Source organism: Drosophila willistoni (assembly GCF_018902025.1).
Source record: "Drosophila willistoni isolate 14030-0811.24 chromosome 2R unlocalized genomic scaffold, UCI_dwil_1.1 Seg200, whole genome shotgun sequence".
Classification (NCBI taxonomy): domain Eukaryota; kingdom Metazoa; phylum Arthropoda; class Insecta; order Diptera; family Drosophilidae; genus Drosophila; species Drosophila willistoni.
In genome coordinates, this window is record NW_025814051.1 from 4,054,434 (window position 1) to 4,072,249 (window position 17,816).

Here is a 17,816-nt window from a genome sequence, read left to right on the forward strand (position 1 = left end):
AATCAAATTTTAATAAAACCGCGTCGTATTTTTTCTAATTTAAGCCTCAAAACTACAGCCTTCCCTATGATATAGAGTTGTCGCCTGCTCTTTTAAGAAACTTATTCTGAAATTTTTGTTATTGATGAAGTAATCGATTGAAAACTATAAAACTATAATACTAAGAAGACATATGTACATATACATATATACATATGTATGTATATAAAATGTGGATGATCTTAAAGCTAATATACCCTTTGACACACTATTCTTAACCAATGTTTGTAAAGTTAAAAATCGTTATCCAAAAGCCATAATTTCAACATAATTGGAATAGTTTTGAGACAATCGCAACTTTGCAAAGATGTCCTTTATGCCATACGGTAAATATTAAACTTGAGTTCGGTAAAACGAAAAGTAACTGTAATTGAGCTTAATGCAAAGTTCCACAGTGTTGCGGTTGCGAAAAAAAATAACCGCAGACGACGTCAGCTTGTCTCCGAAAGAGCTCAGAAGAAATGGGAACAGACAAGCCACGCCATACACTCATTTATGCATCTTCCAACTCTGGGACTGGAGAGACACCGGGCGACATCTGTCTTATCAAAAACATTTTGGCTTTTGGCGCCAATTTCATGTTCATGGAACACACGCGCCACAACTAACCCATCGCCCAGTGTGGCAAAGATTTATAAAGCAGGCATAATAAAAAGCATAAAAAGAAATACCCAAAAATGTTTTTTTTTTTGTACGGAATGGGACCGACCACCCGGAACAGTCAGCGCATAAGACAAAACACTTTTGCTGGCTTGCTAATTTGTCAGCATTGTGTGATAGGTGAGGGAGTGAGATGGGAAGGGAAACCAACTGCGGGCTCTTGTAATTCTACGAAATCGGCTTTAAGACATTTCGAGGCCTAAGGTGTCAATTCGTGAAGAATTTTTAAATGCATGCGATGAGTAATAATCACACACATACATACATAAAAAACCAAAAAATTCATTTTCCACAGAAGCGGCTTATTATTGGAATGAAGTAAAAGAGCAAACGCCAAAGTGATAAATTTGAATGGCTAATTGGAAAATGTTGGACAATTATGGAGATTGATCAGCCCAACGCTCTAAAAGAACTCTATCCATCCTCGAATCCATGGCAAGAAACACATTTTGTGTGTGTCTAGAGTCATAAAAAGCTGAGCAAAAGTCATAAACGAACCAAAGAAGGATTCATATTCACATTCATATGCTTGGCTACTGACCAGAAATTAACTTTGCCCACACACAACGGTCTATGGATTATGAGAGTGTTTTTGGTAGAGCTATGTAGATATGAGGGAGGTAAATGGCACCTCCATTAGCCAATGGTCAATGCATTTGCTACGGCAATATGTACCCAAAGGGTCTAATATCTTTTAGGTCGAGTTTGTAACGCTAATAAAAATTGGTTGTCTGCTAAGTCAGTTTTGCGAACGTTGATTTTTGGGGATAGCGTCATAGGAGAACACTCGATTAATTTTTACTTTGACTACTCAAACAGCATAAATTTGGCAGATTGTGGCACCAGTTTATTCATTGTCAGTCTAAATTTGTTTATAAATTCTCAAAAATAAATCAACAAATAATCAGAAAACTTGTACAAGAAATATAAGAAAACTAAGCAATTCTCAATCCAATTAAAGTCTAGTAGCGCATAAATGTTTTAGAAGGCACTCAAACCAGTTTAAACAATTTTCAGAAACAATTTTGGCTGCATAAATTTGACTTCTAGGACCTTTTTGGTGATCGGGCATACTAAGTTCTATCTACAAAACTATGATAGTTAATTCTCCGAGTTTCTTAATTACAATTTACTTTCGTCAGGCGTTTGTATCAGTGTTGGTCAGATAGATTTGTATCGGCCAAAGCTACGTTAGGCCTACAGTATGTTTTGGTTCGTTGTTTTGATAGAAGCCAAAGTTCTTCAAGCCACAAGTTACACTAAGTTGATCAAAAAAATACCCGTACATGTTATACAATATCAAAACTATACTTAAACCTCTTTAATACTTTATAATAGAAAATAAATTCAAAAGTAAGTAATATATTACCTTAAAATTAGATTTTAACTGGAATTTTGTATACACACTGAAGAAATCAAATTTTATTTACCAGTATGATTTTTATGTTTATCACTTTTTGTAAAAATTTATATAAAAGAATTTAAATTAAATTAAGTATGAACGAATTCGGTGTCAATAAAGACAGCACGAGTTTGTCTGTGTGAGTGACGAAAAGAGGCGACAAATTTTCGTTTCGTCTCGCTTGCACCCCCATGATCAAATGGTATATGACACTTTTTTAACACGCGAGACAGTAAAATGGATTTATAAAAAAAAAAATTAACAAATTTTAGACGTAAGTTGAAATTTATAACACATATAAATGGAGTTTTAATATACATATATGTATATACTTTAGAGCTTTAGAGATGATAAATTGTTAATAATTATTCCCTCTCTATATGTTCTATGAAAGTGAAAATATAGGCTTTGTCACGTGAATTCATACAATTTTCCATGAAAATGATTGAAATATTCAAATATTGTCAGTATTACTATGATACAAAATTAACTTTTTATTCATATTAATCTTAAAAAATAAACATATGTACTTATTACCTCTAAATAACTGTACATATATTTTTAATATCCCTAAAAATATAGTTTTATACATGAGTTTTTCTCAAAAATCTAAGAGAAGACAAAATTATGAATAAATAAAAGTTGTGTGAACGTGTGAGGTTCTTTTAGCAAAAGTGTATGGCTCGATTCGACATGGCCCTTGCCTTGCATTCACGAATAATTTCTTTCTATTTAACACGCCTTTTGCATGTGACCGCCTCCTTTAAGAAAATTGTTATTTACAGCCTTAATCTGCGCGAAATGTATTAGAGAGCAGAACGAACGAACAAACGAAGGAACGAACGAAAGAACAAAATGAACGCATGGAGCGCAGAGCGTAAAGAACTGCAAAGTGTTTGCAAACAAAAAGTCCAAGTTCAATTAGCATACCACCATGGTGAGCCATAGATGTGGAGGGTGGGGGCCTCCAAGTCCCGTGGGACTAGCCCAAGCTGTGATTTTTATGACAGGTTAATGACACTCCTCGTCCACTAGGCGGGAGTGCAATGACTACAAGTAGGTGCCTACTTGGGGGATGGGGGGCTGGATGACTGTCTCGTGGACCTCTTCATGCAGTTGTTGCATTCGTTGGGCCGTCATTAATCAGTGCACGCTGAGGGCTTGACCTCAATAAACATGACATGGCTTGGACATGAATTACAACCAAGCAGAAGCTGGCAAAAAAAAAAAACACTGTAGAGAAAACAGAAAAAATCCCCAAGCATCCTCAGAATAGAGACAAAGGAAGCGCGCTAGCTAGCAAATCAATCAATTAATTGAACATTTTCTACACGAGTTCATCGAACCTCAAACCGCTCTCAGCACAGACTGAGCGAGTGAAAAAGAGACAAACACAGTGAAAGCGAAAAAAAAAGGATAAATCTAGTGGAAACTCTTGGGTTATGGAAGGGCTATGAAGGCAGAGGAAGAGGGAGGCAAATTGAATGAATGAATGGTGGTTAGGCTTCAGTGCTTTTAGGTTTTCATTTTGTGCCTATCTAAGCATTAAATTCAATTGCATATTTTCAGGCGTCTTTTAACAATATTGATCACCTTAATGCATTGAAAATGTCAAACGAAAAAAAAGTGTCATGAATATAAGAGCAAACCCCAAAATGGTTTCAAATTTCAACTTAAAATGCCATTTTTATTAAAAATTATTCGATTGTATAACTATATTATCTATAGAGAGCAAATATATGTATATATAAGACTGTTAGAATTAGATATTGGATCTTTAAATTTTAAGTTGTAATTTTTAGCAATTTTTTTCTTTAGTACTTTGAAGACTAAATAATTTAGGAGGTAATTATTGGAGGTTATTGGTAAGTTGGTATATGTTTTATGAAAAGAAAACTGTAGTTTTATCTTATCTCGAATTTACAATCTGATAAATACAACGCAAATTTCCAGATTTATTGCAAAATGTTTTCAATTCAAACCGTAGTATAACGATACATAACGATACGAAGTGAATTTTAAATAACGCAAATCGAATTTAGCAAGGATTTAAATCGTAAAACAACTTTAAAAAATGTGTCAACTCGAACCCCGTTTCAAAGTCATTGAACGGTAGCCCATCAAAAAAGGGTCTAAAACATTTTAATAGCATATTATTCAATATCATATTATCTCATATCATTAGTCAACTAATTAAAGTAAGCACGTGTATTAGTCCTATGGGTTTTAATTTGAAAGTTTTGCTGTCCTTTTTCTTAATTTATGCTCCTTTTAAATCAATTTGAATTCAAAACTAAGAACATAAAGGGAAACTATAGTTGATTCTGGTCTTACCTATTATGTTACGCAGGACGTGTATATACATATGTTTAATCCTTTTTACTTAGGCAAAGGCACACCAAAAAATTATTTTGGGGTGCGGCAACAACAACACTCACAGAAACACACACACACACACGCATATATAATATATATGTATATATAGAGAACCAGCTCGCTACACTTGAAAAACTTTTTGCATTGGGTGGGGCGTTTTCTTCCTTTTTTTTTGCGCTGTTGCCGAAAAATTTTCCAACGACGCCTTGGAATTTTTTTTTTTTTTTTTTTGCTTGGATTTTGCGACTTATTAATTTTTGATTAAACAAGTTAATAAAACTTGATGCGAGTATTTGGTAAAAATTTAAAAATGTATGCAAGTTGAAAAACAACTTCGAATAGGGGTTGATTTCACTTTGCCGCCTGATGAATGAAATTTATTTTTCTTTTTTTTTTAAGGGTGCACACCGCTTAAAAAAGTATTACTTCTAAGGAAATGGACTTAACAGAGTCAAGGAAATTTTAGGAAATTAGTTCACAAATTGAAATGATTTGATGTATATTATTTAAATATTTAATTAAATATATAAGTTGGTACGAATACAATTTTTTGGGATGAGAATCGGTTAAACGAAAATTCTAATACACGTCCAAACGCGATGAGGCAACGGTTGAAACTCCAGTTACGAAGGACCAAACACGGGCAGTGAACTTCGTTTTGCCGACACACACACACACACACACACACCCTCATTTCATCCAGGATGCATACATATGGGTGTGTGTGTGTCTGTGTGTGAGGGAAACACTTTCCAATTGGAAGAACAGAATGGGATAGACGAATGGAAAACTCTACACAGCCATCTGAGGGGGTGGTTTTTTTTTGTTCATGTGTGTGCGCCTTTGCCGGTTGATAAACAGCTGCTTGCTGCAAATGAAAAAGGTTCCCATTCAATGTTTGTAGACTGGAAGTGAATCCATGCAACTCCATGCGATGCTGAGCCGAATGCGGCATTTGTTTTGAAACGAGAAAACGTGAAACCGCCAAAGCCTTGTTCGGGCAGCTGCTGCCTAGACTGGATATAAAAGACTATCTGAGACATCACCCCCCCATCCCCCACCATCTATCCATTACCAACCCCGTCCCACACACACACTAGGCACACCTTCCATCCATCCCATGCAGCCCTTAAGCCGGTAGGTGCCATAATAACGACGCAATAAATGACGAAACCATGACGACGAGATGAAACGCATACTTGAATATGAATAATAATAATGAAAGTCTCTCTCTCCACTATCTTTTCCCCCGCTTCTATTTTCTGTCTGCCCTTTTGGTTTTTTTGCTTGTGTCAAGTCCAATTTATCATATAATCTTCTGACTGCTTCTTTCTTTTGTGATATCAGGATCTAAAATATATTTTTGGCGGGTGTACAATAAAACAATCAAGATTTTTCGACTTTAAAAATTGCCATATTTTTTCACTGTTTTAATTTTTTTGTTGGACATAGGGACAGTCGAAAAATTGTTTGAGATTTGAGTGATAAATTTCAATATGCTTCTAAATTATCCCCACTTATTGGGAAAAAACTTGTTCTTGGTTAAAAAACTTTAATCAAATCTAAATAGTTAGCCATACTAATCCTTTAGTAATTATTAAATTTTTTACCTCTTTTAAATGTTTCGATTAACATTAAAAAGGTGCAAATCAATAACAAAATTTAGTTTTTATTATTAAAACATTATCATTAAAACATCTAAAACATGATAATATAGCTTTTATGTATAGACAGTGGACCCTCGGTTAACAAACAGTTCGAAAAATTCTGTCCAAGCAACGAAAAAGGTAAAATTCCGAATTTATCATTTAGAGCTGTCTAGTCTGACCATTTTACCTATTAGAAAAGGGAAATTTTCTTTTAAAACATCTTTTTTTCATTTTAGACATCTATTTCCGCCTAATACATATTTATATTAAAATGTGATATCAGTTTCTTTTTACTTTCACTAATAGATGTACAATGTAAATGTCAATAAGGGACATTTTATGCCAATCTAAACAGCGGCCTTTCGAAGGGTCATACGCATGAAAAGAAAGAGAAGGAGAATAGAAGGGCAGTTTTGGATAAAATGTCCCTTACTGATAGGCGATAAAAACTATCTAATTTGCGTCCGATTTTAATGAAATATATTCGACGAGAAATTCATTTAACTTTCTTTTGAAGTTCAAGGAAAAAAGTACTTTAGTTTACAAACTAGTGTCGCAAAATGTCCTCGCCCAAAGGAACAAAAATATCAATACAAAATTGAGATTTTCAATTGGATCCCAAAGTTAAGGCTAAATGAAAAATTTGTGGTATGCAGTTTATCTTAGTTTTGGTAGATTTTTGTTCTTTGTTCAAATGCACCTGTGAAAAAACGGATTAAAGGATTAAGAGTACCATTTTTACGGTTCATCATCTGAATACAATATCCAAGGCATTACAGAAAGAAGCAATTATTCGATTAAGTTGTTTAGGAGACGAGAAAATCAGAACTAATGTAAAAAAAAAAGTCATAAATTCGTGCACGCCACTGTATATTAGCGAATTTTGTAGTTTTTAAAAAGCTTTGATGCATTTTATGCAAATTTCTTTCACTAACAATTCAATTTGAGAGTACTAATTTCGCTTAACGGACAAGATGCTGTAACGAATTATGTTCGTTAACCGAGGGTCCACTGTACCTATATTCGAGATGCTAAATAAAAATTTGCAGTTGATTATTTCTATGAAGAAGGTAAGAGGTTTTTGGAGACGTGAAGCTGTGCTTAATAATGGGGAAACACTTTATAAAAAGTTTAAGCATAAAATATATTTAAAGTTGTAGTTTAGTTTTAATTTGTACTTACGTCTACATTATCTGTATCGAAATAGCAGAGTGTTCGTTTGGTCAACTCGAACCAACGATGTTTATAATTGACAGGTGTAAAGCGTTTTTTATTTTGTGCCCGTTTCACCATCGAACCGCTTTTGATAATATCATACAGATGCTCGGACATTTTATCCATTTTGGCTTGAAAGGATTTGCTGCTGGAACGCAGTGAGGCTGACGACTTAATGCTACCATTATGGCCATGGACATTATTTCGCAGCATCTTGTTGGAGTTAAGCATCTTAAAGAAAAAGAGAGAGAAAGAGGTCTGTAAAAGAATCATCAAAAGTTTAAATGATTAGCAAACATTTTGGTTAAAGAAATCATGTTAATGTGTTAATACCAAAAGTGAAACACCAAAAAAATTTGTTGGATTACAACACATCGAATAAAGACCCATAAATCAGCTCAAGTGGGCGTGGGTGTGCGAAAAGTTATTGACCGTGGAACATCACTGGTTCTGTAGTCGTCTAGTCTTCCCCTCTTCCTTTCTGACATCCATCAGTTGTAGAGTTGTCAGCAAATCGAGCGATTAAATGGACAATTAATTAGCCAAGATCTAAAGAGTAGACGGGACAGAAAAACTTGACTTCACCCAGACAATGTTGATGATCACTGGATGACCTTGGGCAGCTTAAGCAAACCAGTTACAGCAAACTGATTAAAGGATTAATACTTCAAGAATAAGAAGAATATTGCCGCGAAGCGAACCGTGTACACAAACAAACGGCTCGTTGAACGCCACTGGAGGAGTTGCCACCATCAGTCGACTGTAGCTCTCTCTTCTGGAATTATCACACTTCAATAAAAACCATAATGAAAAAAAAGGCAAGTAAATAGGAGAGAGCAAAGAGCGTCTCCAAAACCTGAATTGGGCCCTCAAAAATCAGGGCTGTTATTTAATAAAAACTAAATAAAATTTAACTAATTATTAAAAGACAATTCTCTTTTAAGCAAATATTTTAGCTAATAACATTTTTAACATATTTATTTATATTTAAGCCAATAAACATAACTTGATCGAGTATTAGAACTTTTATAATGTTTTCTTTTTTTCGTAGTTTTTTCACGAACTTGGAAATTGATTAACGACTCTTTTGACTTGTGGTTATCTTTTAGTATTATATCTCTTAAAGAGGGGGCATTTGGGAGATGCCAGGGATAAAATTGATAACGACCTGAAACTAACTCTAAAGGCACTCTAGAGTGCCACAGAAGTGTCTTTTGACAGTATTGAAATCACCCTACTTTTACTCCAAAATTTGGATAATATTGAATGAAATAAAGTACATACCGTTGAAATAAACTTTTTTGAAATCTCTTTAAAAATCATGATGGAATTTTTCGTGACAATCATACTTTTGTTGATCATCGATCTTAATTAAATTATAATCCTTTGTGTTGATGATGAAATTGCTTTACGATTTTAAGAAGGAAGCGTTTTAGGGGCATCATTGTGCTTGGGGGGCGAAAGATTCCTTTATATCCTTCCCCAAAAATCCAGCACTGTCCGCAGGATGTTTATGATTTATTTTTATAGATAACCAAATTATCAAAATCGCTGCTAAAACGTTTCAACTTGCTTTGCCCTTGATACTAGCAGAATCAAAAAAAAAAACATAGAATTCGCTCCTGTTGACGCATAAAGAGAACTGAAAATGTCTGAGCCAATGGCAAAAGAACAAAACAAAAGCGACAAATGCATAAAAGCAGCAACAATAACAACGCCCGCAACTGTATGACTCGTCCCTGCCCCCCACTCCACCTCTTCCCCTTTTTGTCCATTCAACCATGGCACTTTAATCAAGCAGAGGAGCCGACGCTCCAAAAGCGAGACTCTTGAGCTCGACGCGCATTGCCATAAGTAATAAAATAAACACGGCGAAGGCGCACATCAACAGCAACAACAACAACAACACAACAAAATTTCATACATTAAATGGAAGGTGACAACTGCAAGATACCCTGTAATGATATCAGCATATCTCTGGCAATATAATTCAATAGAATCGAGACTCCGTAAAAACTAAACAAATACTTTCAGCTCAAAATAAATTAATATTGTTTATATTTTTTTAAAATGATATTCACGATATTTTCATATACCATTTTGTCTTGTACAGTAGCGAATTTGGGTATGCAAAAAAATGTATAATTCATATTGTTTTTCAAAACATCACAATGAATTGCGTCACATAAATGTCCAATTTGTTGAAAGTTCAGGGTGCAGGGAACAAACCTTTTAAAACTTCAAAATTTAGTATTTATTCTGTGTATTTGAAATATGTACATACGTTTCGAATTGTCTGATATACCGAATTGGTGATTGCAGCGTACACGGTACGAAAAAGGATGGCAAAAGGCGCATATGTGTTTGTGTGTGTGTACATGCATAAATCTTTTGGAGCCACGAAGACTTTTTGCTGGATATATGTATATGCATGTATGGTGGCGGCGGGCGTGGTCTGGTAACTCGTTTCGAACGACTTTGAATTTCGCCACGCAAATTTTGTTGTTTTTTTTTTTTTAATTTTCTTCGTTTTTTTTTGCTGATCTAGGCAACAAAAAAAAAGCAAAAAAAATAAAGTAAAAATAACAAAAAGAAAGAAGAATGAGACAAATGTTTTGCAGCTGCGTGGGCGCAATTGACCTTTGCAAAGTGTATTTCAAATTGGAATGCAATTCAAGTCAGATTTTCTTCTTTTTTTATTCATGCCGATTAGAGGCTTATCAGCAAAATTCTAGCCAAAGCCCAGCTTGTTAATGCTGATAAAACAAAGACCGAGGCTATGTAATCTGAGTCGTGCATTAGTGTAAGAGAGACAGCAATAGGAAAGGATAGACAGGCCAAAAGAGATAGAGAATGAGAATGGGGAAAAAAATAGACGATAACTGTGCCATCACTTACCCCGTTGATTAAGAAATTTGAACTCGGTGACTTGCCGCCCCTTTCCCTCCTCCGCCAACACAACCGATCAGCAGGAACAGCCGGCACAGTGTAACAACAACAACAACAACAATTGTTACAATTGAGCTTTAACTAATAACAACAACAATAAATCACTTTCGTTTAAAGCGTGGCGCACAATAATTTTGACCAATCTGACTGACCGGCTTAGTAAACAATATTGAAGGCACTCACACAGACACACACACACAAGCACTCGTACTCCCACTAACATTAGCACACGCGCAACAGGCGACAGGAATTCCGGGAAATAGAAGATTTCATTGCCAATTCTTTACCGCTTTTGTTTATGTTTTCATTTTATTATTGCTTAACCTTATTTATACATAAACATTTCGAGTTTCCAACGAACTAAGCGGACCGCGCCGACGCAGCGATTTAACAGAATTTAAAATTGAATAAGATAAAAGAAATGTCTACGTTATATATGCCGTTTCACATTTGAGTCTGTTGATTTTGTTATCGATAAGTGTTATAAGCAACACTGTTTTGTATTTTTTTCGATTTTGCGCGCGCTATCGATAACTGCTAAAAATTAATTTCGATAACAAATAACTAAAATATTTCAAATTAATACTTCTTAAATATATATATATATATACAATGGTCTAAATAAATACACGAAACATTCCAAGCTATCACTTTGTTTTATATAAAAAAAATAATTTTAAATTGTATTCTTGCCGCAAGCGATATTTAATAATTTAGTCAAAAATACTGTGCACTTAATAAATTAAATATATTTTTTTCTTTCACACTGTAAAGCCTTACATCTACTATTTTCGAAACAAAAATGCATTCTGCATAGAGAAATAAAGGCATTGCCTAAGGTTAGTTTAGTTTTCCTTCTTTTGGATGGCAGCAATGCGCCAGGCACCCACCAAATAACGCACCCAGATCATCACCAAGTCCATGCCCATTTGTAGCCACGACCAGAAAGGTGTCAATTTTGAGCCATCGATTTCGGTCCAGCGAACAGCAACCTCTGACATGGGCAACTTTAGGCGCTCGGCTATAAAAAGTAACTCCACATCGAACGCCCAACGCTGCACGTGAAGACTGGCAAATAGTTTGCGGGCCGTAGATCGGGTGAATAGTTTAAATCCGCATTGTGTGTCCCGTACAGAACGCACAGCGAAAAGCCAGACGAGCGTATGGAATCCGTGCATCAAAACGGTGCTGCTCAACAAAAAAAACGTCATCATAAAACTTTAGAAATTTGCTGTACCATTTGACTTACCGTATAAAACTCCTTGACGCTATAGATTCATCCTCCAAGTGAGCACGAGAGCCTACGGCTAAGCCATCATTCCGCCATTCGGGGGCCAGAGCATTTAGAGCTTCGGCTAGTTTATCATAATCCGGGAATTTGGTGGCACCATCAGCATCAGCAAAAAGCAATTGACGACCACGAGCGCTTAGCATACCCAGACGCACAGCTCCGCCTTTGCCGCGGTTCTCTACCAGTTCCATAACACGAACTTTTTCAGCACCAAATTGTTTGGAGTACTTTAGGGCCACCGAAACTGTGGCATCACTGCTACCATCGCTAACTATAATAACTTCGTACGTAAAAGTGGATTCCTTTTTGCTCTTCTCCTCTAAGAAGGCCAGACACTCATCCAGCATGGTAGGCACTGAAATGCATAAAAAAAATACAAATAAAATTATCATGTGATAGATTACTCATTAAATGTACTCCATCATACATCGTTTCTCCTCATTATATGCCGGCACTATCACACTCAATTCCAAGGTGGGCGGCTCTTCTATACTTGGAAAATCCACATTTTTAATTGTCTTTGGATCCAAAAATGTTTCTTCATCCTTGTGCCTTACTATATTGGGATACGGTTTCGTCTTAGACAGCAGCACGAATAATCCCTAATTGGAATAAAATAAAAAATCAAATCACTTTTACAATTCGTGCAGAAGTAAATAATGTGTGTGAGTGTGTGTGTTCAATTGACATACCACCAGCACGCCGACTACAATCACAGCTACCAAATAGTAACAAAGTTGCAGCAAACAGGCCAACATGGTGTAAACGAATGAATTGTGATAAACAGCTATCTTAAAACAAACATAACTTCGTTCTATTAATGTGACTCAATCGAAAGCCACGTATACGTATTAATTTTAAAGTTTTCGGCGGCCGCTGATAAAGGTAAACAGTTCTCGCAATTTCAATGTTGGAAAGTGCAAAACAGCGGAAAATCGGCTAGTTTCGAGTTCAGTGTTGGTAAACACATTATTGTTTAATGGATTAAGCCGTTGCCCAACTGTTGTTTATTTAGCGCGTAATTTGAATTGAGTGATATTTTCTTTGCAGGCAAATTTAAAACATTTTATTTTGTTCTTTTCAATAGACAAATCTAAATTGAAAACTTCATAATATTTAAGTAGGTTGATATTAGATTAACATTTTTTATTTTGTTACATATATGTATGGGGTTTCATGAAATAAAGAAAAACATTTGTACAAGAATAATTGCAAAACAAAGTCTTTAAAATAAAACTAATAGATTAAATGCTAAACTACACATAAGTCAATAGATAAAAAAATAAATAAAATCGTATTGTATAACAATTACACACAGCTTAATTCGCTTTGGTGAAATCATCTGGACTTATATTCTGAGCCCGCAGCATATCATGGAAAATGCTGGATGTATTTGTAGCCAATTCCACAGGCTTGCCCTCTTCACAGATTCGTCCATCGTCTAGAACAAGGATACGATCCATAGCCTGTAGACCACGCAATCGATGGGCAATAAAAAGTAGAGTACAGCTTTTAAAGGCACTTCGCAATGCCTGTTGCATACACAGATCAGACTCATCGTCCAGATTGGAAGTTCCCTCATCAATGCACACAACTTTGGCATTTTTAAGCAAAGCTCGAGCTAAGCAAAGTAGTTGCTTCTGTCCGGCTGAAAGGTTATTGCCGCACTTATCCACCCGACCATCGAGTCCACCCAGTTGTTGAACCAGCAGAGTGGCTGCAGGAGAATTCTTCACGGCATGCCAAATCTCCGAGTCATAGAAACCATGACGAGGATCAAGATTTTCACGAACAGTACCTGTTGAATGAATGAACTTGATGAATATATAAAGTATATTTCTATTGCATTTCACTTACCCTCAAAGAGGAATGGCTCTTGGGTGATGACTCCCACACGCTCCCTCAGCATATGCAGTGGCAAAGTGCGTAGATTCACTTGATCCAATCGTATTTCACCTTGACTAAGTGGCGCTACACGAAGCAGTGCAGCCAGAATCGATGTTTTCCCAGCTCCAGTGCGTCCCACAATACCGATTCGCTCAAAAGCTTCCGTTTGAAAGCTAATACCTTTTAGGGCTGGTGCAAGGTGCTCCCTATAACTAAGTTCGACTTCTCTAAAACTAAGCACTCCCTGGGCTGGCCAGCCAAACGGAGCTTCTGCATTACCCTCTGCATTCTGCTCGCCCTCCAATTGCAGATATTGATTAATACGCTCCACGGCAACCAATTCTTGCTCTGTCTCGGCCATGGCATGCAGCAGATCTCCCAATTGTCCAGTTATAGACAAGGCGTAAGAGATGCAAAGACCAACCAGGCCGGGATTTGTGGTGTGAGAAGCTGTAATGGCAGCTAACAATCCAGCTCCACCAACTAGTAATGCGCCAAGCAATTGCAAACGTAATGCCAACCATTGCTGGGCAGCCGACTGAGTTAATTGGGCCTTAATACTTTCCTCCAGTTTAGCCTGAAAGTCACGCTGAAACCGCGGACTGGCTCGCATGCTCCTTATGGTGGTGAGGCCCTGAAGAGTTTCGGTAAAGTGCGTATAGAGCGGTGACATGGCATTGCTGGACAATCGCTTAATGTCCCTCGATGCATGACGATAGCGTTGTTGTAGATTCAAATAAATGGGAACCATGGGTACAACTACTAGACCCAGCCATGGCATTGCATACAATGAGACACATAAGGCTCCTATCAATCCCACTAGTTGGGCCAACAAAATGTTGAGAATAAAGGGCAGTGAATCGTCCACAGTGTTGGTATCGGATGAGAAGCGATTCAGGATTCGTCCCACCGATGTTATGTCAAAGAAATTAAACTTTGCCTAAGAAGAAAAATCTCGAGATTAGTTAAGCAAATTGTTTTTGGAGATAACTTCCTGGATTACTCACAAACATCACCCGTTTAAGCAGCAGCTCATGCATATAGATGGCCGCTTTGATTCCAGCATAGGCGAAGAGAAATGCTCGTACCAGGGTAACTATCGAGTTGGTCACCGCAATGCCGGCAAAGATTCCCAAATAAAAGCCAGTAGTATGTCCCGAATCACCCAATTTATGCTCCAGTGACGTATCATTTGGGTGTGGATCAAGTGTGGTCTCTGTGACCCAATGTGCCAACCATGCATCACTGAGATTTCGTGTTAGTTGCATCAATACCACAAAGAGAAGTACAGTGACAGCTAATGGAGTGCTCACGGCCCGCCAGTAGCAAGCAAAAACGTTGCTCGAAAGATGTCCATACTCGCGGGATTCTTCCAGAAGCAAACTGTCCACACTCTGCTTATCCTCTGCATTGGCTAACTCCACTGAGTGACCGCGACGTCGTGCAATTGACTCTATCGCGTTCTGCTCCGCCTCCACGTCATCAACATCATCATCAACCTCGCTGAGATCAATGCTTTCCGTCATATAGTCACTTGGACGCAATTGACCATCTTGCATATAAAGAATTTGATTAGCATGAAAGAAGAGTTGAGAGCTTCGGGTTACAATAATGCGGGTTTTGTTCTTAAGTAAACGTAAGAGGCAATATTTGATTATATGCTTGGCGACATGTGCATCCACAGCGGAGAGTATATCATCCAGAAGATAAACTAGAAATGGATAAAGATTTGAAGAAATAGAAATGACTAAGACTTGAGTACGGTTCGGCCCACTCACTTTTCTTATCCTGGTAGACGGCTCTTGCCAACGCCACACGTGCTCTCTGTCCACCAGATAGAGTTCTTCCGTTTTCACCTATGCCCAAAAGATCGCCACCAAGAGCTTTGATATCCTCTTCCAGGGCACAGGCATGAATCACTGTCTTATACCATTGCTCATCGAAATTTCCGCCCCACACGATGTTGTCCCTTATGGTACCACGTTGTAGCCAAGGCGTTTGGCTGACATAACCGAATCCCGTTGTCAATTCCTGGACACAAAACTCACCGTCAAGGAATCGAACGCCAGCGACAATGGCGGCTAGAAAAGTGCTTTTGCCGCCACCCACGGGTCCTTCAATGCATACCAATTGACCAGCCTTAATATCCACATTGATATCCTGTAGCCTAAAGCCACTCTCATTCTCATCTTGATCATGGGCAAATGATGCGCTTTTCATCTGCAAAACACTGGCAGCTTCGCCTTCTCCTCCTCCTTGTCCAGTGCCCAATATAATGGGATTATAGTAACTGGAATAATCAAGATCGGGTATATCCAATAATTGTTGCACTCGCCTTATCGATACCCATGCCTCGATTAGGCCATTGAGCACCCAAGGAAATGCATTCAATGGACCAATCAGCATATATAGCAAGGCTACACTGGTATAAGTGGTCGAAGCTATCAATTGTTGGCCCATCAAAACGGATACACCAAAGGTCAGTAGGCACATCAAGATTGGTGTTGTGGCCCAAAAATATACACACATGGCATCCAAATATTTACGCTTTCCTAGAAATCTCAATTCCTTTTGCCGCAGTCCACGTATCTTCGTGATGAATATATTCTCCCAAGAATTGATTTTGATTTGTTTGGCTCCCTGCATGGTTTCCGTGGTGGCCGACAAACGACCATCTTTGGCCTTCATTAGACCGGTGGAATAGATGCCAATACGCTTGGCTAGCCATCGGTTAATCGGTATCAAGAGAGCGGCAAAGGCCACCCCAGCCAAAAAGGCAGCTCCCAATTGTGTGTAGAGCAGATACAATGTGGTAAACAGTTTGAAGGGAATGCTCCAAAAGAAATGAAAGCTAATGCAAGAGTTCACTATGCGATCCGTATCGGTGGACATGAGATTTAGAATATCCGGTTTGGCCTCATGCAGACCACGGGCCTCCAGTGCCTTGCGATAAATGGCATTAACCACGCCCACACGCATCTTTAGGCTAACCATGGCCATACGCCAATCAAAATGTGTGGCACACACGGCGGACAGCAAAGTGCTCAGAAATAGACCCAAAGCATAATAGTATGCCTTTCCATGGGCATTTGCCTCTTCGCCTTGTTGTCTCAAGAGTCCACCCAAGAGCAGAGGCCCGGCAAATCCACTCAGATCGGCTATAAGCCTTAGTATGCCAATTAGATAGAACTCCAGTCCAAAGCACCTGTGCAAGGCCCGCCATAAGCTTTTCGAATGATTCAAAGCCGAATGAAGTCTCTCACTAAGACGTGTGATATTTAAGGCATCGGGCAGATCAAAGAGATCTTCAATTTTCTTCAACTTGCCAGCGACTCCTTTGGAAATCAGCGGATTGACCCAATGAAATAAGAACTTAGAGGGCCAATTTGCCTCATCCTGGGCATGTCCGAGATGCGCCTCATTGAAATCAAATTGAAAGTATGTATAACGATTCGACAGCAAGGCCTCTTGTTCTCGATTGGCGGCTGCAGTTTGCGAGAGGGCAACGTATACGGCATTTCCACGGGGCAACAGTGTCACACCGTAAATTAGATCACATACGAAAGTTCCCAAACTCCAGGGCCACCAAGTAAAATTAAGACTTGTGCGAAGCCATACACCATCCAGTACTACAACACAAAGCCAGACGACATTTATCAGCAATGGGCCACGATGACTGAGTTCACCATAATGACGCGAATTGAGAAGATATCCTAGACAATGAAAACATATGAGAAAAATTGAAGATCAAGTCTCTTTGGATCACTTACCGTAATGCACCGCCCACATTATGCATTCGGCACTGACCACCAACACATCCACCGCATAGAGATCAACGCTTGCATTGTGGAACACAAAGATTTTCACTACAGGCAGAAGGGCCAATATAATTGTCACAAATGTTCGCAATGCCAACAACTGCAACTGCCTTTGATTTCTTGCTATTACTGACGAATTCGTTTGTATACCAAAATAGTAGGCGGATAATGCTGCAAATATCGTATACACTGGCAACTGAAGCAAAGTCTTCTGGAAGCAGGGTAACAAATCATTCGTATCGTTGGCAAAAGGCTTTAGGCCAGTCGGACAGAATTGTGTCCAGTTCCATGACAAATTGCTCCAATCAATATCCGTATAGTCGGAGGGCATGATGAAAATGTTGCAAATATTTTCTTTGTTATACTATTTAATTAGATGGCGCTTAGTCATCACTCTAGCTCTACCATATTTATTTCGCGAGAGGTGATAAACAAAGAGCAACAAAATTGGGAAACCCTTTCCAATTCACTGTGATAAACCGAAACCGCCAAACAGCTGATTTAGCGATAATACGATTACCAGTCATATG

General features: G+C 38.0%; 3 protein-coding genes across 4 annotated transcripts in view; all 3 read right to left on the minus strand.

The window, feature by feature from the left end:
* The window catches only part of LOC6641514 (tyrosine-protein kinase Btk29A), a 63,143-nt gene extending 52,416 nt beyond the window's left edge, over window positions 1-10,727 (minus strand). The window contains exons 1-2 of one of the 2 annotated variants that reach the window (XM_023175505.2): window positions 10,240-10,727; window positions 7,309-7,572 (exon numbers count right to left, since the gene is read on the minus strand). In XM_023175505.2, the coding sequence (XP_023031273.1) occupies window positions 7,309-7,572 (264 nt within the window). In that variant the 5' untranslated portion in view covers window positions 10,240-10,727. Of the gene's footprint in view, window positions 1-7,308; window positions 7,600-10,239 lie in introns of both variants that reach the window. The other variant, XM_023175506.2, reaches the window with a different exon arrangement.
* Window positions 10,728-11,014: 287 nt separating this feature from the next.
* On the minus strand, window positions 11,015-12,491 carry LOC6641649 (dolichyl-phosphate beta-glucosyltransferase). The gene is made up of 4 exons (XM_002064413.4): window positions 12,274-12,491; window positions 12,009-12,183; window positions 11,540-11,936; window positions 11,015-11,478 (listed from the first exon to the last, which is right to left on the minus strand). Exons 1-4 carry the CDS (start codon window positions 12,337-12,339, stop codon window positions 11,136-11,138), a joined length of 981 nt encoding a protein of 326 aa, XP_002064449.1. The 5' UTR covers window positions 12,340-12,491; the 3' UTR covers window positions 11,015-11,135.
* Window positions 12,492-12,702: 211 nt separating this feature from the next.
* Window positions 12,703-17,781, minus strand: LOC6641648 (ATP-binding cassette sub-family C member 10). The gene is made up of 5 exons (XM_002064412.3): window positions 17,239-17,781; window positions 15,247-17,181; window positions 14,476-15,179; window positions 13,439-14,408; window positions 12,703-13,379 (listed from the first exon to the last, which is right to left on the minus strand). Exons 1-5 carry the CDS (start codon window positions 17,615-17,617, stop codon window positions 12,901-12,903), a joined length of 4,467 nt encoding a protein of 1,488 aa, XP_002064448.1. The 5' UTR covers window positions 17,618-17,781; the 3' UTR covers window positions 12,703-12,900.
* Between the last annotated feature and the right edge of the window lie 35 nt (window positions 17,782-17,816).